The 23107-nt window shown below is 46.0% G+C and overlaps 1 protein-coding gene across 1 annotated transcript in view; it reads right to left on the bottom strand.

The window, feature by feature from the left end:
* Positions 1–23107, bottom strand: part of CRISPLD2 (cysteine rich secretory protein LCCL domain containing 2) — a 126662-nt gene that overhangs the window by 73708 nt on the left and 29847 nt on the right. Inside the window, exons 3-6 of the mRNA XM_030204535.1 lie at positions 20289–20421; positions 12018–12133; positions 8057–8157; positions 1700–1834 (exon numbers count right to left, since the gene is read on the bottom strand). Of these exons, the coding sequence (XP_030060395.1) occupies positions 1700–1834; positions 8057–8157; positions 12018–12133; positions 20289–20421 (485 nt within the window). The remainder of the gene's footprint in view (positions 1–1699; positions 1835–8056; positions 8158–12017; positions 12134–20288; positions 20422–23107) is intronic.

Below are 23107 nucleotides of genomic sequence, written 5' to 3'. Positions count from 1 at the left end.
TGACATGCTTAGGGGAACTGCTAATCAAACAATCAGCTTAGATCTATCCCGCCCGCCCCCCACCCTGCAGATCATGAGGCAATGCAGCTGATCTGAAAATCACAATCCCGTAACTAAGCTCAACCTGAATACCAAAAACACACTGAACCCGATGCCAAAGCGAATCCCAAAACTGCTTCAAATTAGAACAGTAGAGGGCCTTGGCAAAATCCTGAGATACCTTCGACCAACTACCTGCTCCCTTGACCCCTGGCACAGGGGCCTCATAGAGATCGGAAGATGGGCATCCTTCTCACAGGGTCGTCCAAATCGGCATAATCGAAAGCCGATTTTGGACGTCCCCAACTGCTTTCCATCGCGGGGACGACCAAAGTTTCCATGGGCTTGTCGGAGGCGTAGCGAAGGCAGGACTTGGGCATGCCTAACAACATGGGCGTCCTCGACCCATAATGGAAAAAAAGGGTGCCCCTGACGAGCATTTGGACAGCTTTACCTGGTCCAGTTTTTCTTACAACCAAGACACAAAAAGGTGCCCAAACTCACTAAATGACCACCGGAGGGAATCGGGGATGACCTCCTCTTACTCCCCCAGTGGTCACTAACCCCCTCTCACCCTCAAAAAAGAACTATAAAAATATTTTGTGCCAGCCTCTATGCCAGCCTCAAATGTCATACTCAGGTCCATCGCAGCAGTAAGCAGGTCCCTGGAGCAGTTTTAGTGGGTGCAGTGCACTTCAGGCAGGCGGACCCAGGCCCATCCCCCCTTACCTGTTACACTTGTGGTGGTAAATGTGAGCCCTCCAAAGTCCACCACAAACCCACTGTATCCACATCTAGGTGCCCCCCCTTCACCCGTAAGGGCTATGGTAGTGGTGTACAGTTGTGGGGTTTGGGGGGATTTGGGGGGGGCTAAGCACACAAGGTAAGAGAGCTATGTGCCTGGGAGCTTTTTCTGAAGTCCACTGCAGTGCCCCCTAGGGTGCCCGGTTGGTGTCCGGGCATGTCAGGGGGACCAGTGCACTATGAATGCTGGCTCCTCCCACGACCAAAGGGCTTGCATTTGGATGTTTCTGAGATGGGCGTCCTTAGTAACATAGTAACATAGTAGATGACGGCAGAAAAAGACCTGCATGGTCCATCCAGTCTGCCCAACAAGATAAACTCATATGTGCTACTTTTTGTGTATACCTTACCTTGATTTGTACCTGTCCTTTTCAGGGCACAGACCGTGTAAGTCTGCCCAGCACTATCCCCGCCTCCCAACCACCAGCCCCACCTCCCACCACCGGCTCTGGCACAGACCGAATAAGTCTGCCCAGCACTAGCCCCGCCTCCCGCCACCGGCTGTGCCACCCAATCTCGGCTAAGCTCCTTAGGATCTTAGTTTCCATTAGGGAAGACCTAAATGTCACGATTTGTTCGTCCCCAACCCTATTATCGAAACGAAAGATGGACACCCATCTTGTTTCTATAATATGGGTTTACCCACCCCTTCGCTGAAACGTCCTGCGAAGACGTCCTCAGGAAAACTTGGGCGCCCCTTTTGATTATGCCCCTCTAAGTGTTTCAAGCATTTTGGAACCAATAATCCCACCCAATGAGGAAAGTTGAGTTCTGGCGTCCGCTCCGTGCATCCCCTTAACTCTATGCACCCATTGCCCAGATCCTTTCTGTGCTGATATGAACAACGCATGCTTACTCATGTAACTGACTGACGAAGCCTTTTTGGGTTTGGTTACTCTCTCTTCCACCCAGACGTGCTTTTCTTCCTGGAGCTTTGGTGTCTCCACCTCATTAGTCTCGTCTGTCTCGTGCCTCTCAACATATCGATCATCTAAAAAACAAAAATCAGAGCTTGATCAGCGCTGTCTGTCTCTAGGGCAGTGGTTCGTAAACCTGGTCCTGGAGGCACCCCGGCCAGTCAGGTTTTCGTTATATCCACAATGAATATTCATGAGATAGATTTGTATACATGAATATTCATTGTGGGTGTACTAGGTTACTGTAGAAACACAGAAAATGGCAGCAGATAAAGGCCGTATGACACATCTGGTCTGCCCTTCCATATCATCCACTGCCTCTTCCACCCCTCTATGAGATCCCACATGCCTGCCCCATGATTTCTTGAATTCAGATAGTCCTCGTCTCCACCACCTCCACTGGAGGTCGGTCCGCACATCCACCATCCTTTCGGTAAAGATGCATTTCCTTAGATCCCCTTTTAACTTCATCCTCTGTCCTCTCGTTCCAGATGTTCCTACTTAGGAAGGGGAAAAAACATCTGGAATCTCTTCTCATATATCAAAATTCAATAGAGCTTAATTATCAGTCATCAGCATAAAAAACCTTCCTAAAGAAATATTTTATATGGACTGTTCAGGAAAGGCTGCAGAGAGAACCCAGCTTTGTTTTGGCTGTTGGTATGTCGAGATAAGTAAATGATTTCTGTTCTGCTTGAGGAAATAAAAGATTGATGAAATATTTCTCTAGGAAGGATTTTTTTATGCTGATGATTCATGATTGAGCTCTACTGAATTTTGATATATGAGAAGAGCTTCCTCAGGCTTTTGCATTCCTAAGCAGAATACATGATAGATTAATTGGTTGATTATTGTTATTATACAAGTGAAAGCAGTAGCGTAGCTACAGGGCGGCCACGGGGGCCTGGGCCCCCTCAAACTGAATCCGGAGCCCCCAGTTTGGCTAGCGGAGGTCCCCAACCCCCACCAGCTAAGGCGTTCATTCTGCGTTGGTCTTAAATTGCTTGGCGCCCTGTCCTGTTTTTCAGCACCATGCACGCTCGTTTTAATGAAACCGAGCATGCTCGCGCATGCTGAGTTTCATTAAAATGAGCACGCATGGCGCTGAAAGCAGGACAGGGCGCCAAGCAATGTAAGAGCAGTGCAGGGCAAATGCTTTAGCCAAGGTATCTTCCAGCAGCGGCGGCAGGGGGGGGGGAGTGGTATTGGCAGAAGCAGTACCTTCCAGCGGCGGAAGGGAGGCAGAAGTGGCGGCAGCGGGAAGGCAGATCTGGCAGCAGGAGGGCAGCAGCAGGGAAGTGGGCCAAAATGTGCCCCCCAGGGCCGTGCCAACACAGTAAGCGCGGTAAGCGCCGCAGGGGGGCGCCTGCCTTCAAGGGCGCCGCGCCGTCGACCTGTATTTTTAAAAAAAAACCTTACTCCTCCGCTCCATCCCCGATTCCACGGCGCTTTAAATTTATCTCGCTCCCCCTCCGACATCTGCGCAGCATCAGTGAAAGCGCTGCCTGTCTGACGTCTCTCCACCAGCCTTCCCTTCGCTCGTTTGTTCCCTCTGTGTCCCGCCCTCAAGGAAATGACATCAGAAGAAGGCGGGACACAGAGGGAACGAACGAGCGAAGGGAAGGCTGGTGGAGAGACGTCAGACAGGCAGCGCTTTCACTGACGCTGCGCAGACGTCGGAGCCAGAGGCGGAGAGAGGTAAATTTAAAGTGCCGGGGAATCAGGGATGGAGTGGAGAAGGCTCAGGCTAAACCCAGCCATTTCCTCCATCGCGCCCCAGACGGCAGCTTGGGGAAGCAGCGCTCGGCTCTTTGGCACCGACCAGCTCTTCACGTGCCTTGGAGCCAGGTAGGTCCAGGGGGGGGCACGCCCCAAGTGATAGTCTGCAGGGGGGCACCAACTGATGGTCTGCAGGGGGCGCCAGAGACCCTAGGCACGGCCCTGGTGCACCCCCACCTTGGGTTCTGCCCCCCCCCCCTCCTGTTGAAGTCTGACTACGCCCCTGAGAGTGGAGGTGTTTTTATATAATACTTGTATTAATAAGTAAGTACGACACATACCTTCTGTTGATATTTAATACAACTGTTTTAAAACTCATGTTAAAAAACTTAGTCAAATTGATTTTACAGAAATTAATTCGTAGGTTAACATATGTTAAATCAGTTGGGTTAAGACATGATGATGAATTCATATCCCTAGTAGGGCCTAAGGTTTTTCTCCCATTCTATGTTTCTGATTAAAAGATTTAGTGATTCAGTTGCCATTTCAGATATAATAAACACATTCCAGCTTTAGAATTATTCAGGTTTCAAGTTTATTCAAAGCTTGCTATACCGCAAATCAGAACCATCTATGTGGTGTACAATGCTAGAAACAGAGCGAGGATGGACAGCAGGAGCATGATACCTACCAGTGAGAAAGGAGAGATAGAGAGGGGGGAGGTGATATAAGAAACTACAAAATACCATAGGAAAGAAGTGAGTCGGCATGGGAGGATGGGGGGGGGGGGGTTGTAGTTGTGTTCAAAGGTCTCTCTGAGGGAAGAGTCATCATAGGCCCAAGGAAAGGCAGCTACAAAGAGGTGAGCTTTAAGGTTTGTAGGGAATCAAGATGTCATAGGTGAGAGAGGCCTGCCTGTGAACATTTTTTCCCCGGTAAAGCCCTTCCCACTGAGAAGTGAAGAGCTGCACCTCAGTGTTAAGCAGCTGAGCTGTACTGTGAAGCCAGGAGTGGGTGAGGCTTTAGACTGGAGAAGGCTGAACAGTCTCCAGCTGGCTCCTTAACTGGAAAAAAAAAAGTCCCTATGGCAGAGAGCAGCAACTGGTGACTGGTTGAAAATGGCAAGAGAGAGAGAGTAGGAGAGAAAGGAGCAACCAGAGCAGAGCAAGTTAGCAGTCTTGCAGGGGATGAATAAAGATATGGCAGTTTGGGGTTTCAAGGCTTGGAGACAGTATGCAAAGCCAGGGCTAGGGATCTTGCTGGTAGAGAAATGGGGCAGACAGAAAGCTTGGATGGGAAATTCTGTACAAAAGAATCTTTAAGTAATTGCATTTTCTATATTGCTTCTTAAAGTGATTATATCGTGTTATGTGGGAAAGGTCTATAGAAATCTGCAGAATTGAAAAATATTCTGTGCAGAATTTTAAGGGTCAATATTGAACCATGATTTAATGAAAACACTGGCTGCCACAGTTAAATTGAAACCGGATCTCTGCCAGTTTGCAGATATCAATCAATACTGAATATCTGGTTTCAGTGCCACTAACCAGATAAAGACAGCCTTTTTCTGTCCTATCTTTCTCCGGATAGATATCGGGTTAGTGGTCTGAAAATGGCCACTAACCGAGGGGGTCTTTTACTAAGGTGCGCTAGCGTTTTTTAACGTGCACTAAAAATAGTCGCGCGCTAAACTCTGGAGATGCCAATGTATTCCTATGGGAGCCTCTAATGTTCAGCGCGCGTCTATTTTTAGCACGTGGTAAAAACGATAGCGCGCCGTAGTAAAAGACCCCCCCCCAAAAAACAAAAAAAAAACTTCTGGCATTGCTCATGGGCTGCCCCCACACTGTCCAGATAGTGTCAAGGTAGTCCGAGGAAGCATTCAGTACTAGTATCTGTTTGTGCCACTGAATATCTCTCTCATCAGCACTTCTCTGGTCAGCAGCTCCTGCTACGTTGATAAGTGCCTTTAAATATCAAACCCTTAATTTGTCTGTACAGAATTCCTCCGAGAGTAATTAGTGGCTGCAGACATAAAGAGCTGGAAATTCAGGTCATAGGCCTTTGAGTTCTTTCACAAGTGACAGCCCATCTCATTTTCCATGGCTTGGGAAGGTGAAGCGTGGAAAATGATCACTCGATACTTGAAGAAAGCAGGTTCTTAATGAGATTATAACGAGACCAAATGCTTTCTAAATTTCACAGTGTTGTATCAAAATCACTGTAAACAGATTGACCTACTATAATCCCTGTCACGAAGGCCCTGCAGTCTACTGATAAGGTAATCAACTGACCATTTCCCATATTTCATATTACCAACCCATGCAAAATGAGATGGACTCTCATTTATGAACATAGTAACATAGTAAATGACGACAGATAAAGACCTGTACGGTCCATCCAGTCTGCCCAACAAGATACTTTATATGTATGCCCGAGTTTGATTTGTCCTTGCCTTTCTCAGGGCACAGACCGTAGAAGTCTGCCCAGCACTGTTCTTGTACTAAGTTCTGAAGCTAACGTCAAAGCCCCTTAAAATTTACACTCCAGCCCATCCCTATCTATTCAGTCACGATCAGGGTATAGACCGTAGAAGTCTGCCCAGCTCCCATTCTGTTTCCCAGTTACCGGCGGCGTCACCCAATCTCCGCTAAGATTCCACGGAACCATTCCTTCTAAACAGGATTCCTTTGTGTCTACCCCACGCATGTTTGAATTCCATTACCGTTTTCATCTCCACCACCTCCCACGGGAGGGCATTCCACATACTTCCTGACATTAGTCCTGAGTCTGCCCCCCTTCAACCTCAATTCATGTCCTCTAGTTCTACCGTCTTCCCGTCTCCAAAAAAGGTTCATTTGCGGATTAATACCTTTCAAATATTTGAACGTCTGAATTAGAGAGCTGCACGGCTTCCGTCCCCGCGGGAATCCCGCGGAACCCGCGGGATTCCCGCAGGGACGGAGGCAGTTCCTGCAGGGTTCCCGCGGGGATGGAACCAGTTCTGTGGGCTTCCCGTGGAATTGTAAGCTCCACCTGCACCAGCCTCTCATCTACCGAATACCAATTTCTTTGAGTGCTGTCTCCTCCTTCTCCTCCTCTTCCGCCTTGCTTTAACAGCATAAATGTGGAAAGTCTTCCATTAAGGAGGTGGTAGAGTCACAAATGATGACGGAATTAAAAAAGGCATGGGATGAACACAGAGGATCTCTAATTAGAAAATGGAAGTTATAAAAAAAACCTAACCTTAAATGGCTGCATGTGTGTGGATGTGTCAAGTGACGCTTAGATGGCGACTCTGGCTGTGATGAACTAGGGCTGATACCTGGCAGACTTGTATGGTCTGTGTCTCATACATGGCAATCTGGTGTAGGATGGGCTGGAAAGGGCTTAGACAGCAACTTCAGTGGCTGGAACATGAGGACAGTGCTGGACAGACTTTTATGGTCTGTGTCCCACAAATGAGAACATGAATAGGCTGGAGTGGGCTTCGATGGCAACTCCAGCAGTTGGAACATAAGGATGGGGCCAGATAGACTTCTGTGGTCTTTGTTCCAGAAACATGAAAGAAAGACGATAATCAAGTATATAATATCACACTTGTTGATTTAATGATGAATTGATCATGAGTGTGACTATTGGGCAGAGTGGATGGACCGTTCAGGTCTATTTGCTGTCACTTACTATGTTACTATTAATCCTCTTTGCTCCCAGGCTGGTGCACAGACCTCAGCTCTGACACAGGCACAAGAATCAGATGTCACCTGACCTACTGGCGTGTGCATGTGGCGACCTCTCAGCACACACTGCCAGTGAATCAGAGACAAATCTTACATGTGCGAACCAGAGTGTTCCAAGTTCCAACTTCCGTTCCTTCCTTGCCTACAGTGCTGTGGCTCAAATCCAGAGAGAGACTGAGGGAGCTGACTGGAACTTTCTTTTATGTACTATTAAATTCTTACGGGGATGGGTGGGGATGGGTTAAATTCTTACGGGGACGGGTTGGGATGGTTTAAATTTTTGCGGGGATGGGTGGGGATGGGTAAGATTCCAGTGGGGATGGGTGGGGACGGGTAAGATTCCAGCGGGGATGGGCGGGGATGGGTAAGATTTCTGTCCCCGTGCAACTCTCTAGTCTGAATCATATCACCCCTGGTTCTCCTTTCCTCCAAGGTATACATGTTCAGGTCAGCAAGTCTCTCCTCGTACGGTTTGCAACGCAAATCCCAAACCATTTTTGTAGCTTTTCTTTGCACCGCTTCCAGTTTATTTACATCTTTAGCCAGATACGGCCTCCAAAACTGAACACAATACTCCAAGTGGGGCCTCACCAACGACTTGTAAAGGGGCATCAAAACCCTTTCTTCAAGGTCAAAAGCCCATGACCTGACTTTCCAGCCCTTTATATCTGGTGTCACTAATTATTTCTGGCAGAAAAGTGATCATTTTTCTCCTCTCTTGACATTTCTAAAGGACCCCAAAATAGATTACTGTCTCCAAGCCTTTTGGAGCCCCAAATCCCCTTCCTTCCCGCTCATAGAAAATGATTATTTATCTTACTGCATGCAATACTGTACCTTTGAAACATAGGTTGTTTTGGCAGCTCCCACCATAGCTGGGTGGACACTCCGAACAAGACCGGCCATTTTTGTAAGGAGCTTCTCCGATCCAGTTCCCCCTAAATTAAACAAATTAACATTTTCGGTAGGTCTTTCTGATGCATTGTATGTTGAATGTATACGGCAGGGGTAGGCAACTCCGGTCCTCGAGAGCCGAAGGCAGGTCGGGTTTTCAGGATATCCACAATGAATATGCAGGAGATAGATTTGCAAGCACTGCCTCCATGGTATGCAAATCTTATCTCCTGCGTATTCATTGTGGATATCCTGAAAACCTGACCTGCCTGCAGCTCTTGAGGACTGGAATTGCCTACCTCTGCACTAGGCTACTCCTCCACTGGCAACATTCCATGTGGAGGCAATGCGGCTGCGCAGGCTTCTGTTTCTGTGAGTCTGACGTCCTGCACACATACGTGCAGGACGTCAGACTCACAGAAACAGAAGCCTGCGTGGCTGCGTTGCTGATCTGCAAGGGCAGGCTTCTACATGGAATGTTGCTAATGGAATAGCAACATTAACATTCCATGTAGAATCTCAAATAGTAGCAACAGAATCTCCAATAGTAGCAACATTCCATGTAGAATCTCAAATAGTAGCAACAGAATCTCCAATAGTAGCAACATTCCATGTTCCACTGCACTAACCACTAGGCCAGAGGTAGGCAATTCCAGTCCTCGAGAGCCGCAGGCAGGTCAGGTTTTCAGGATATCCACAATGAATATGCAGGCGATAGATTTGCAAGCACTGCCTCCATGGTATGCAAATCTATCTCCTGCATATTCATTGTGGATATCCTGAAAACCCGACCTGCCTGCGGCTCTCGAGGACCGGAGTTGCCTACCCCTAGTATAGGGTATGTGGACATTTAGAGAAATGTTTTACAGTAAATGTGGTGGACGTGGCCAGCGTCTACTCTGCATTTACTGCACAGGGCAGATACTTACTGCAAGGGCTTTACATTACATGTCTCAGCCGATAGCATGGATATACCAGCACTATCTGCACTAACACAAGACCTAACACCAATACCATAAATCCTATACTCACAATGATGTACGTCAGGGCCTCATCCCCAAGCAATTACCCCCCTCTCACAATAAAAGAGTCCCTCACAAAGATCCAAACCTGATGTCCCTTCACCTTCCCCTGGAGACCTGCAAGACTGATCCCCCTCCACTCTTGTCCGCTTGTTGTCCAAGTTCAAAATGGAAGCTATGATCCCTAGCCTTAGCCATTAGGAGTAACAGCTGCCATTTTGAATCTGAGCTGCAATAGGACAGGAGCAGAGGGAGTTCAGCCTCCCCTTCCACTAAACTACTTGGAATACTCTTGGCTAAGTCCCAGGGATCATTTCATTTTTAGGCCATGGTCGCACAGACTGCTGTCAATAGTGCCGCAGATCTTACAGTGAAGTTGAGTGAAGAAATATTTTCTCCGATTTGTTTTAAATGTTCTACTCAGTAAATTCATTGCGTGTCCCCTAGTCCTTGTACTTTTGGAAAGAGTAAACAAGCGATTCACATCTACCTGTTGCGGTCCACTCATTTTACGACCTCTAACATATCTTCTCCAAGCTGAAGAGCCCTAGCCACTAGCATCTCCTCATAAGAAAGTCGTCCCATCCCTTTTATTATTTTGGTCACCCTTTCCTGTACCTTTTCTAATAATTCGAGGTGCGGTCGCACCATTAAACAATACAAAAGCATAATATTTTCGGGGGGGGGGTTCCATTCCTTTCCTTATCATTCCTAACATTCTATTTGCTTTCTTAGCCACCGCTGCACACTGGGTTTCAACGTACCATCAACGACGACACCTAAATCTTTTTCCTGCGCCTAAATCTAGGTGCCACTTATAGAATATGCTTAGATGGAAATTTTGTTACGTATGAGTTTTTAGGCACCATATCTAGAATCTAGACCTATTTGCTGAATCCAACCCCATATAATTAGTGCATCAATATTATACAATAGCACCTAACATACAGGTCAATAAATTGCAATTTGTGATATCATTCAAATGCTTAAGTGCGCGATTGGCACCTAAATTGGCACCTTTTGGGGGGGATTTTTGATCAAACTTTTCCTGAAGCTGTTACACCTGGATTAAGTTAAGTAAACCCTTGGCCATGGGTGTTGGGCATGTTTGCTGTATATTTTGGTAGGATAGAGAGGGTTTTTAAATATTTATCTGAGGCTTTATGTTATCTTTAATTGAACTTCAGGCTTCTTCCTCCCAGGGGGGCTTCTTTAGGTAGTCTTTTTTCTGGCTGGGGTCAGTTTTGGGTAGTTTGGTTTTTTGGTGTCCGTTTAATTCATAATTTATATATATTTTTAAGAGGGAAAGAGAGTTTTTTATCCCATACGGTTTTCTCATGTAGCATGAGTTTTTACGTTGGGGTTTTTTTCTCTTTTTCTTCCTTAAATAGGAACCTATGATATTAACCTACTCCTGTTTATACAAGGGATTGTTAATACTTTGGTATTGTTCCTTGTTAGGAGGTTTGAGGTTCCATTTGTTAGATATATATTATATATGGGTTGAAAAAAAATTTTTCCACCAATTTAAAGGGACACCTCCAAACTAACTTCATTAATCAAACTCCTCTTGTTAGGTTGGTACCTAAATTTAAGTGCCTTTTACAGAATCACCCTTAAAATAATTTAAAAGAAAATTAAAAGCGGAACCCTTCACATCACTCGCTACCTTGTACATACTCAGTTTCACTTCCCAGCAACAACCCTGCATCCTGGCCCTCATCCTTTCAGCTACCAAGGTGCTCTACTAATCAATCAATGTTCCCACTGTATCTCTGCACCAAGAGACTGCAGTGAATATGGAAATAGGGCGTTGGATATATTCCCTTGAACCAACACAGAACCTGCAGCTCTCCAGCAAAAAAAAAAAAAAAAAGAAATTTAGGTAAACTTAGCAAAGTACAGAAGACTGCTCTTTCATTCTCAGTTTGCATTTCTTTTGGCTGCAGGCGCCCTGTTACAACCACAGATCTGCTCCAATCTGCTTTGCTTGTGTTTCTTTAAATTGGGGAACTGTTCCATCAGAAGAGCAGTGCAGAATGAAATAGGGCTCTTTTCCCAGTCTTAAAAAAAAAAAAAAAAATCCTATTTCCACAGAGCAAAATCAATAAAGAAAAGAGGGACGGTTTTACCTGGGATCACTGGTGACTGGAAAATTTTTGTGCTTCTACATAGCTTTCAGATTCATCTTTCCTCTCCTCTCTCCCCACCCCCCCCTCCCCCCACCCCTAAAAAGGTTTATTCCCATTACAATACATCCCTGTACCTATCCTGGTTTTTTGGCAGAAAATGGTGAACTGCAAACAGTGATATGCTACCAGCTCCTTATCAAGGGCTTCTCCCCACTAACAATTTCTTATCAAAGCAATCTGTCCATTACTGGCCCCCGCGGTGACTTTAAGGGAGGAAATTATCAACATGGGCTACCGTTAAGATTGGTTATTTTCCCACAAGTTGTAATATTTTAGCACACAGTTTCATTGCATAAATAACAATAACCAAGTTTAACGGTAGCCATCGTTGATAACTTCCCCCTTAAATCTCATTCATAAAGCAGTTAAGCATTTGGGGGGGGGGGGGAGTTTTCAATCTGGGCTAGTGCTAAGTCAGGTTGTTTTACCACAAATCAGGTTATTTCAGCACAGGGTCCATTTTATGCAATGAGACCCTGTGCTAAAATGTTACAACAGTAGCCTATGTTGATAACTTCCCCTTTAAGAGACTATCAGGCTTATTTTCGAAAGAGAAGGGCGTCCAAACTTAACATTAAAATATCTGCATTTCGAAATGATTTCAAATGGCATCGATGCCTATCTAGGCACTAATTCTTCTTTCTTCTCACACAGGAAGTTACGAAGCGACCGTGGTACATTGATTCTTACTTAGGAGAGTAGTTGCACACTAGGTAGACAGCATTTTCCCAGATCTCTCCCCAGACGTCCATCCTGTCACAGACATTCACGGCACAGCCGACCTTGTTGGTTGTTGCCCAGACTATCTGAAAATGAAACACAGGGTGTGCTTAGTAATTTATACCATCTGTGCCTGACAAAAGTGAAATGTGAGTGTGGGATTTGGACCGGTGAGATTGGAGTAACTTTCTGCCTCGTTTGATACTGGAATGAATACTGGCAGAGTGTCTAGAAGTCTCCATACTGGTTTGTACTATTGACCGGCCTCCAGACTTGCGAAGTCATGATCTCTGATAACATTTCTTAAAGGGCTCGGCTGCCTAAAATGGGGGACAGCTGTTTTGTCCCCCTTTCAACTCGCCACTGTTATATTCCGCTGTTCTATTCCCGAATGATATCCCGAACTTACTCTGTCTTTTACAATTCTTCCTAATGTAACCTATAAGCGCACTGCAACCAACTGTACTCCCACATACTCCGCTGTTCCATCCCAAAATGATACCCTGTATTTACTTTGTTTTCTATAACTCTTCACAATGTAACTCAGAATTGTACTGCAACCAATTGCACTTCCATCATTCACAATGTATTGTAAGCCACACTGAGCCCGCAAATAGGTGGGAAAATGTGGGATACAATGCAAATAAATAAAATAAATAAAAAATTTAGGGAAGAACAGTTTTTGCTATTTAGTCAATGGCATCATAGGTGGTCGGTGGCCCAACTGTTTGGGGAGGCTAAAGGGGGCGGGGTTAGGGATGGGGCCAGGGGTGGAGCTTAAATCCATAATTGTCTGATAACACACAGAAAAAAATAAATAAATAAAAATAAAAGTCACAATTAATACCTTTTATTAAATTTAGATATTAGATATGTATCATATGTCAAAGAATAAAGTGGTTGCTCAAAGCATATTCTAAGCACAATCGCTCAACTGCAAAACACTATGCACAATTTTGTGCAAAAACACACTCAGAACCTTACTGTACCATAAATATTACACTGGGCAGAACCTAATACACCAATATACCACCCATACGGAAAATGCAGACCGTCAACAATATGAAACAAGGGATCATATCATCACAATTCTCATGTAGAGCCACAAAACATCCTAATTCATGTTTAATGTGGGATAAAATGCCATAAATAAGTAAATAAATATACACTTTTAATGTTGAGCACCTGATTCTCAAAGTGGACATATTCCAAACACTATAATGAAAATAAAATGATCTTTTCTACCTTTGTTGTCTGGTGACTTTTTCTGATCATGCTGGCCCAGTATCTGATTCTACTGCTATCTGTCCTCAGTGCAGGTCAGGAAGTCATCCTCGTTAAATATCTCCCTGGCAACCCAGGACACCTCCAGCCAACCCCCCCTCCCCTGCTCTCCCAGCAGTAAGGTAAACAAATTAAGGGGCTTTCACTGCAGCTCCTGCTGTGAGGATGGAGGTAATTCAACAATTTAAACCCCTCAGGGGAGGCTTAGCCTCTCCAAGCCTCTTATACCAGGCGCCTATGAATGGCACTTCTGTGCTTTGTCCATCCAATAGATTCCTCTATTCAGTTCATTTCAGTGCAAAATTGAAATACTTCCTCTTCACAGCACACCACCAAAAGTACTTTAGGAATCAACAGAATCATGGGATTCCGGATCTTCCATCCATTTTTTCTTAATCTAAAAATTCACAGCTTCAAGTTAACGTGTTCTGAAATTCCTAAAATAGCTTGAGACCCATATATTGACTTTATCACCATATCTTACCTCCCCCCCCCCCCCCCCCCCCCCCCCACACACACACACACTACACTTTTCAGTTCACTTTCCAAGGGAGAAAAAGCTAATGAAACTCCTGCTTCCATGTCTAGGTGTTACTTTGCAGGTCCATGTCCACCCGCTCCCCAATAACTTTTGAGGGCAATATTTTACTTGTGCCTCATGGCCTTTGCTCTGACTTTCAGCGTGAAAGTAATCCCATGCACTCACATGGTGGCGTAGTCAAGGGTGGGCCCAGGCCCACCCACTTTGGGCTCAGGCCCACCCAGTAGCAGCACACCTATGATGTAGCTGGCAGGGATCCCCAAGCCCCATCAGCCGAAAACTCCCAACAACTGTCCCTCCTGCATACCTTGTAAATAGCAGATCTTTGCCTGCCGCGAGCAGTGACTGATACATACTGCTCGCACCGGCCCCACAGCCTTCCCTCTGATGTATTCCCGCCTATGCGGAAACAGGAAGTTGTATCAGAGGGAAGGCTGTGGGGCCAACATGAGCAGAGTGTATGAGTTGCTGCTCGCTGCCGGTGAAAATCTGCCATTTAAAAGGAATGCGGGGGAGGGGGATGTTTGAGAGACCACATGGCATGCAGGTGAGAGAGGGAGAGACCAAATCACTTGTGGGACAAGGCGGAGTTCTTCTGGCCACCCATCTTGGGCCCAGGCCCACCCAAAATTGGGTGTCTGGCTACACCCCTGCACTCACTTTGAACAGTTTCCGAGGGAAAAGTTTACGATGACTTGCACTTCCCTTTTGCTGATGAAAATAATGAGTGTAACTTAGAAACTATCAAACGATGCATATCATAGCAATCTACGCCTACCCCCCCCCCCCCCACCCCCCAGAGACTACCTCTGCTGAATGCAAACCAAAATACACACATACCTCATGTGAAAAATCACATAAAATGCCTGGAAATGCATACAAATACCTAACGTTCAAGCATTTTGCACTACTGTATTATGAGGAGCACTTTTACAGAGGAACCTTGCACAAGAGTACATTTTTCCAATGAAGTCTTCTTTCCACATAAGTTTTGCAAATTTTGCACTACTGAGTTCTTGCCAAGCAGGTCTTTAATGTAAAACTGTATAAAATAGCTACAATTCAAGTACTGTATTTATTTATTCAATGAGTCATTGCAGCTCAAGATTAGACGTGAAAAGAAGTATGAATAGCACTTTTATGCTTAATTAAGGAACTAATGAAAGGCACTGATATTTCTATGCTGCCCAACAAGATAAACTCGTATGTGCTATTTTTTGTGTATACCTTACCTTGATTTGTACCTGTCTTTTTCCGGGCACAGACCGTATAAGTCTGCCCAGCACTATCCCCGCCTCCCAACCACCAGTCCCGCCTCCCACCACCGGCTCTGGCACAGACCGTATAAGTCTGCCCAGCACTATCCCCACCTCCAAACCACCAGTCCCGCCTCCCACCACCGGCTCTGGCACAGACCGTATAAGTCTGCCCAGCACTATCCCCACCTCCAAACCACCAGTCCCGCCTCCCACCACCGGCTCTGGCACAGACCGTATAAGTCTGCCCAGCATCATCTCCATCTCCCGCCACCGGCTTTGCCACCCAATCTCGTCTAAGCTCCTTAGGATCCATTCCTTCTGAGCAGGATTCCTTTATGTTTATCCCATGCATGTTTGAATTCCGTTACCATTTTCCTCTCCTCCACCTCCCACGGGAGGGCATTCCAAGCATCCACCACTCTCTCCGTGAAAAAATGCTTCCTGGCATTTTTCTTGAGTCTGCCCCCCTTCAATCTCATTTCATGTCCTCTAGTTCTACTGCCTTCCCCTCTCTGGAAAAGGTTTGTTTGCGGATTAATACCTTTCATACCATTTATATGGTATGACATGTTTTATGATTATGAAAGTTCGTGGGATATAATTTTGTAAAATAAATAAACAAAGAGCTACAACCAAAGGAGGCCGTTCACACAACAGTGGTAAGTACAACATAAAGGAGCCTTGCAACTCGAATTTGGAGGCTGCCCAGACCCAAGGAAGGCCACTGATCCCATGGCCAAATAGACCGACAGCTCCAAAACAGAGCTAAAATGTTCCAAAGACCACCTCCCTGAAACCCTGTCCCTTACACAGAACACTCTGAGGGTTGGCTCCATGGGCGTAGACTGGGGGGGCGAGGGGGGGCAATGCCCCCCCAAACAACGACAATGACGACGACTTACCCGGGGCGCCATAAGTAAAAGCAACAAGCAGACACGCTCGTCTCCGTCCGCTTCGCTTCCCTGCCCTCTCAGCGTCCAGCCCGAAAGGAAATTACATCAGAGGAAGGCGGGACGCAGACAGAGAGGGCAGGGAAGCGAAGAGGACGGAAACGAGTGTGTCTGCTTGTTGCTTTTACAACCCACATTCGCTCGCCCGACGCCCATTTGCCGCTGGACTGGAAGGCTCCTGATTAGTCTACCACTGTAAGGAAGGAAGCCATGTGGTACATCTCCGTTTCCACTCCCCCGCGCAGCCGTTGCCGTTCACTCAAAACACAGCAAGCAAACCTGCTGTGAGCTGCTGCATCCACGTTTTCGTTTGGGCTAGGTAGGTGAGTTGCTTTTTGGTGTGGGTTTTTGTCTACATGAAAGTTTTAAAGGAGAAATCTACTTTTCATTGTCAGAATGGAAGGAAGGAAGGAAGGAAGGGAGAAAGAGCTGGCTTGATATCTCATACATATTCATTATGGTTATTCCCCAAAAAAGCCAGCTCTTTTTCCCTTCCTTCCTCCATATTAGCATATTCATTTGCATATATATATATATATATATATATATATATACATACACAAATGAATATGCAAATATGCTCCGCCCCATCCTTTGCCCCCCCAAATGGAACAGTCAAACTACGCCCATGGTTGGCTCCCCCTCTGTATCAACCCTAGGACCCCGACTCACCCTAAGAAGTTGAGGATACAATGAGGGTAGAAGCAACCCCCCACACACACACTCTCTTCTGCCCCAGTCACTGTCTTTCAAACTTGGGCCCTTGAGAGAACATTTTATAACAGACAACCCAGGTTAATTGAGCAGGAAGGTGTCTGTTTTTAGCCTGTTCTCTCAAGACATTGCTGTAAATACTCTCTCATTACCATTTTCTCTCTCATTCCATAACCAGTCACCTAAATTTAAGTGCCTGTTGTGTGGTTAAATTTATACCCCCTGATAGTCAAAGCTATTTAACCGGCCAGAAACGGCCACTGAACGATAAAATAACATTTCAGCACCTAACAGCAAAGAGTCAGTGTGAGATAACCAGCAAGCAGCGCCAAAATGTTTACCAGCTGTATCATACGATAACCAGCAACCTTCAGCACTGACCAGTTAAGTTTAGTAGGCAAATCAGCCGGTTAAGTTAACTCCAGCCAAAAAAAAAATGGATATTCAATGCCAGACCCTGAAATGCCCTGACGTTGAATATCCAGCGTCAGCATCTACCAAGATACTTATGTGGGCTGCCTACTGTTTGAATATCGGCCCTATAGAATATTAGCATTTACTTGCATTAACCCCCGATTCTATAAAAGTCGGCAAAAATTGTGCATGCAAATTTGGGCATGCATCCAATGTGCACACACAACTTAATTGAATAAAAAGCCACTTAGCGCCAATAATTGGCTTTTTAACAAGCAATTATTGGCACTAAATGAAATCAATTAACATTTATGCATGTAAATTTAGGCACTTGATCCATGCCTAATATTTACAGGCATCCCGGACAAGGGGGCACAGAAATGAGAGGGTCATGAGCGTTTCAGAGCGGAGCATGGGCGTGGATTTATGCACACAATTATAGAATAAGGGGGGTTCCACGTGTAAATTTAGGTGGGGGCATTTGCACCACATTTTCATTGGTGAAAAAAACGCACCTAAATCTATGCGTGACCCCTGCGTTTAAGCGCTATTCTATAAACCGCACCTAACTTTAGGTACAGCTTATAGAATAGCGCTTAAACGGGTTCTATTGGCACCGATTTTTAGGCGCAACTTAGAGAACACAGCACTAAGCTAAGGCTTATATGCATAAATAGTAGTAATGCAACCGACCGCTGTGGTACAATTTTGCACTACAGTGGCTTAGCATGTAATTTTAAGGGTGTGTTCACAGGGGAGGGTCATAGACAGAGCAGAGGCAGAGTCAACATTAACATGCTTAATTTTAAAATGCTATATATTTCATGCATAAATGTCGCACTTAAATGCTAACCTTTACACCAGTCATAGACCTGGCGTCAATTTTAGTTCCTAAATAAGCTGGTATTCTTTCACGGCAATTACAAGCATAACTGCCGAGGAGACTCACATCCCGCATAAAGTGGGTGTCTATGTTGTGGTGCCCGTTATAGGATTGACCACTTTAAGATACCAGACCTTCTGTAGGGGCATGAAGAAATCAAATGCTTGACAAGCCTCTGTCGAAAAGGGAGCAAAGAAGAGAGCTGCTGTCCCACACAGTAAAAGAAATGTTCAGAGTGGAATGAAAGAATGACATAGCTGCTATGTCTGCCCATCAGCACGGTCATTAATTTATCAAACTCATCTCAACTGGAACACCCTGATGAAGGACCTTTCTCCAGTGGCGTAGGAAGGGTGGGGCGGTGGGGGAGGTCCGCCCCGGGTGCACGCTGCTGGAGGGTGCAGAGAGCAGCTGCGCACCTGTCGGCTCCACTGGTTCCCTGCTCCCTCTGCCCCGGAACAGGTTATTTCCTGTTCTGGGGCAGAGGGAGCAGGGAGCCAGTGGAGCCAACAGGCGTGCGGCTGCTCTCTGCACCCTCCAGCAGCCAAGAATGCACCTGGGGGGGGTGTCATGCTGTACCCTGGGGGGACGGACGCCACTGCACCTGGGGGGGGGGCAGCTGCGATCCGCCCTAGGATTGCCACTGCCTTTCTCTGACTCTTTGCTAAGCACCTGCATCCTTTACTTCTGTCCTGCCAACACATAGCAGATGCTGTCTGTTGACTTGATATGCTGTCTGAGAAGGGTGATAATAATTTAATAGCCCTAGATGAATGATTTCTACAGAGTCTTAAGGACAGGGACGCAAGACCTCATGCTGGGTAAACGGTAGAACCAGAGAACATGGATTTAAGGTTGTAGGGTAGTAGGCTTAGGAGTAACATCAAGAAATACTTTTTCACATCGAGGGTGGTTGATGCCTATAATATCCTGCCAGGGGAGGTAGTGGGGGCAAATACAGTGGATCCCTTTATAGAAGATGGAATTGAAGCAAAACTTAAATGACCTTCACACTTTAACCAGGACTTAGAGGGGTGTAACCTGCACACGGTGACAGATACAACTTTGGCCCCCTTGTTGGTTAGACTGGATGGACCATAAGGGCCCAATATTCAGACCACAGGAGTTAGCTCACCTAAGCCTGGATACTCAATATCCAACTTATTTTTGTCCGATTCAAACTTAATTGGCCAAGCCAATATTCAGCACTGGCTGGCTAATTTTGAACCGGCCAACGATAAGCCTGATATTCATGTGGCCAAATATGGCCACCAAACTTACATTGAAAATTCGTGGATAGCTGGTCAGGTGCTGATCCTGGCTGGTTAAATACTACATCATGGGGTAAGTATCTGCCATCATTAACTATAATATATGTATATTGTCTATCGCATTACCACCAACTAGACTTACAGAGATCTACTGGTTGCTCCTTGCCAGAGGCGTAGCTAATATGGGGCCATGGGGGCCTGGGCCCCTTAGATTTGCCCCTGGACCCCCTGCCGCCCCTGCCGCGACCCTCTCAACCCCCCACTTTCTGCCACCAACCCTCCCCCGCCGCCATCGCGTACCTTTGCTGGCGGGGGACCCCAACCCCCGCCAGCTGAAGTCCTCTCCTTGGCCGTGCGGCATTGCTTGCTGAATGATCTGATCAAGTTTCTGTGCGTGCGTCTGATGTCCTTCAGCAAGCAACGCCGCGCAGCCAAGGAGAGGACTTCAGCTGGTGGGGGTTGGGATCCCCCGCCAGCAAAGGTATGCGATGGCGGCGGGGGTGGGTTGGCGGGCGACGGGAAGGGGGTTGAGAGGGTTGCAGCGGCAGCGGGGGCGGTGAAAGTTGGTGGCGGGCAGGCGGGTAGGGGGGGTCGGCGGCGCGGGGGGGGGGGGGCTAAAATGTGCCCCCTCACCTCGGGCTCTGGACCCCCCTCCCGTCAAAGTCTGGCTACGCCCATGCTCCTCGCCATCCTTAGTTGCTTTGGCAAGGCAGAGACCGGTTGATTTACTGCAAACCAAGCATCATACAAAGTGTGTCTGTTATGAAATCTTAGCATCTGGCCTCTCCAAGGAGTTATCAGCATTTTCAATAAGATGGTTTTCCCAACACATGAATGATTTTTTTTTGTTTCTGTTCTCTCATAAACTATTGAGTATATTCAAGTTCAAATGTATTTATGTCTCACCTCTCATAAGATTGCTTACCTGTGTGTAATGAGTACACATGCTCCCTGAGCATTTCTCTGGACACCAGGGATTACACTCATGAGGGTAGGGGTAATTATAATCTTTAACTTCATCATACCAGGACTGGATGTGGAAAGCTGGAGAACGGTACCTGAAACAATGGAATATCACTCAGGCATCTCACATCATTTGCATCAGTAACATTTCTCTGGAGTGGTAAAAATACATGCACTAGGAATACTCATTTCTGAGCATGAGAACAAGAATTACCACAATACTACTACTACTACTTATCACTTCTATAGCGCTACAAGGCATACGCAGCGCTGTATACCATACACAAAGACCGTCCCTGTTAAGAGCTCACAATCTAAGTAAGACAGGTAAACAGACAGAACAATTAAGAAGTAAGGGAAATAAAGAGGTGGGGTACAGGGCAAGTAAGTAGTGGTTAGGAGTCAAAAGCAGTGTCAAAGAGGTGGGCTTTTAGCCTGGACTTGGAAATGGCCAAAGACGGGGCTAGACGTACAGGCTCTGGAAGTCGATTCCAGGCATGAGGTGCAGCAAGATAAAAGGAACAGAGTCTGGAATTAGCAGTAGAGGAGAAGGGGACGGACAGGAGAGATTTATCTACAGAGCGGAGTACACAAGGAGGGGCGTAGGGAGAGAGAAGAGTGGAGAGGTACTGGGGAGCAGCAGAATGAATGCACTTATAGGTCAGGAAGAGAAGTTTGAATTGAATGCGGAAACGGATAGGGAGCCAGCGAAGTGACTTGAGGAGAGGGCTAATGTGAGCATAGCGACTTTGGCGGAAAATGATTCGCGCAGCAGAGTTTTGGACTGATTGAAGAGGAGAGAGACGGCTAAGTGGGAGGCCGTTGAGAAGCAGGTTGCAATAATACAAACTGCTTCCTCTCAATTACCAAAAATGAAAATTTCCAACACATGCTGCATTAATCCAGAGAATTACAGATGTTAGGATCAGCGAGAACACAACCTCTAGGGATAAAAACTGTTCTCGGAACTGGAAGCGCCCCATAACTCAGGACCACGACCTTAAATCCTTGCCACTTATGGTCAAGTGAGATATATTACTAAGATGCAAGGAAATGAATATAGGTCCCCATATTTTCCCTTTAGGAAATCATCCCCATAATGAAATCAGCATTCAGTTGAGGTTAACTACATCAGCTCTATTGCTCAGTTGGCAAGGCTGCAACCTAGGAACCCAAGACTGCACAATTCTCCACTTTGCTCTGAGGCCCACAAAAAGAAAATAAAAAGACAGAGTAAAATTTCAGAGGGTTATTCACACGTCTGAGTCAAGACATGGAGAATCCCCGTCCTATGTTACAAAAGGCTCTACCAAATGCAGAGCTTCTTGTAAAATAGATGCAGGACCACAAGTTAAATTCCATTCACATGCAGATGGAGCAGCAAGCTACACATGGGGAAACAAATGTAGATCTCTCCCCCACCATACATAGACATGGAAGCAGCTTTGTAAAATTGCTGCTCCCTCTGGAAACTGTCCCCCTGCCCCAGTTAACCCCCTCATGGCCTCAGCCTCCCACATGGCATCAGCCTCCCTCCATGTGGCAGACGATCCCCTATATGTAGTCCCTCCCATAGCAGCAATTCCACTCCTCCAACAGTAATCCCTGTAGCATTCTTCACCCCTCATGTCACATCAACCCCCTGCCACCAGAAGACTCATCTGTAGAACCCCCCCCCCCCAATAAAAATTCCTCAATCCCACCACATGGTAGGCAAACACTCATCACATGATACCCCGAGGCCCAAAGACCTACCCTCCAGGCAGAGGGGCCAAAGACGCTTCCCCCACTGCTACCCCCATCTACCCACTCACTCCTCAGGCTTACCATAGGGGTCCCTGTGGTCTATTGGGACAAAGCAATATCCATTTGCTCCCATCTTGAAGATGTTGGCCCTCAAGATGGCCACTGAGACCTCTAGTGGTAATACTGCAGTATTACTGCTAGGGCTCAGTCTTCCACATACATGCACGTTCTGAACATCCCATCTCAAAAAATAAATAGAACTAGAAAAGGTTCAGAGAAGGGCAACCAAAATGATAACATGGATAGAAGCCCCCCCCCTCCCCCTTATGATGAAAGGCTAAACAGGTTAGGGCTCTTTAGCTTATAGATGACAAAGGGAATATGAAAGATGGATTTTAAATCATGAGGAAATTGAATGGTTAAATAGTGAGCCATTGTTCATCCTTTCAAACACTAAAACAATGGCCCACGTCATGAAAATAACAATGAGCAGATTGAGGGAAAAAAAGATTTTTTTTTTCCAAGGTGTATAACTAGCCTGCAGACTCTGTGGCTGGAGGACATGATCAAAGTGACTAACATAGCAGGATTCCAAAGAGGCTTGGACAAGTTCCTGGAGGAAAAGTCCCTATTGGGTAGATTTGAGAAAGCTGTTGGTTATTCCTGTAAATAAGCTGTATGAAGAAACATTTTCAGATCTGCCAATTACTTGCGACCCGAGCTACTATTCACAGAGTCAGGATTCTCGGCGCCATGGACCTCGGTCTGACTAAGCACAATTTATCTTATGTTCTTAATTACCATAGTGTTTGTGGAACAATGAATCATCCTCTTTCCAATTATACCATGTTCTCTGTACTAATAACAATACTTTAACAAAGCAGACTGACAGATGTCCTATACGTATCACCACATACAGTATTTTTGGCGTATATCATTTGGATTCAATTAAATCATCCAAATTGGAAAGTGCTGTGTTCTGTGCGATACTGGAAGAGACTCCATCAATGCAAATGTTATACACGTTACGTGTAT

The sequence above is a fragment of the Microcaecilia unicolor genome, chromosome 5 (genome assembly GCF_901765095.1).
Source record: "Microcaecilia unicolor chromosome 5, aMicUni1.1, whole genome shotgun sequence".
NCBI lineage: Eukaryota > Metazoa > Chordata > Amphibia > Gymnophiona > Siphonopidae > Microcaecilia > Microcaecilia unicolor.
The sequence above is the reverse complement of the archived record's forward strand: the minus strand, read 5'-3'. Positions and strand labels throughout refer to the sequence as shown.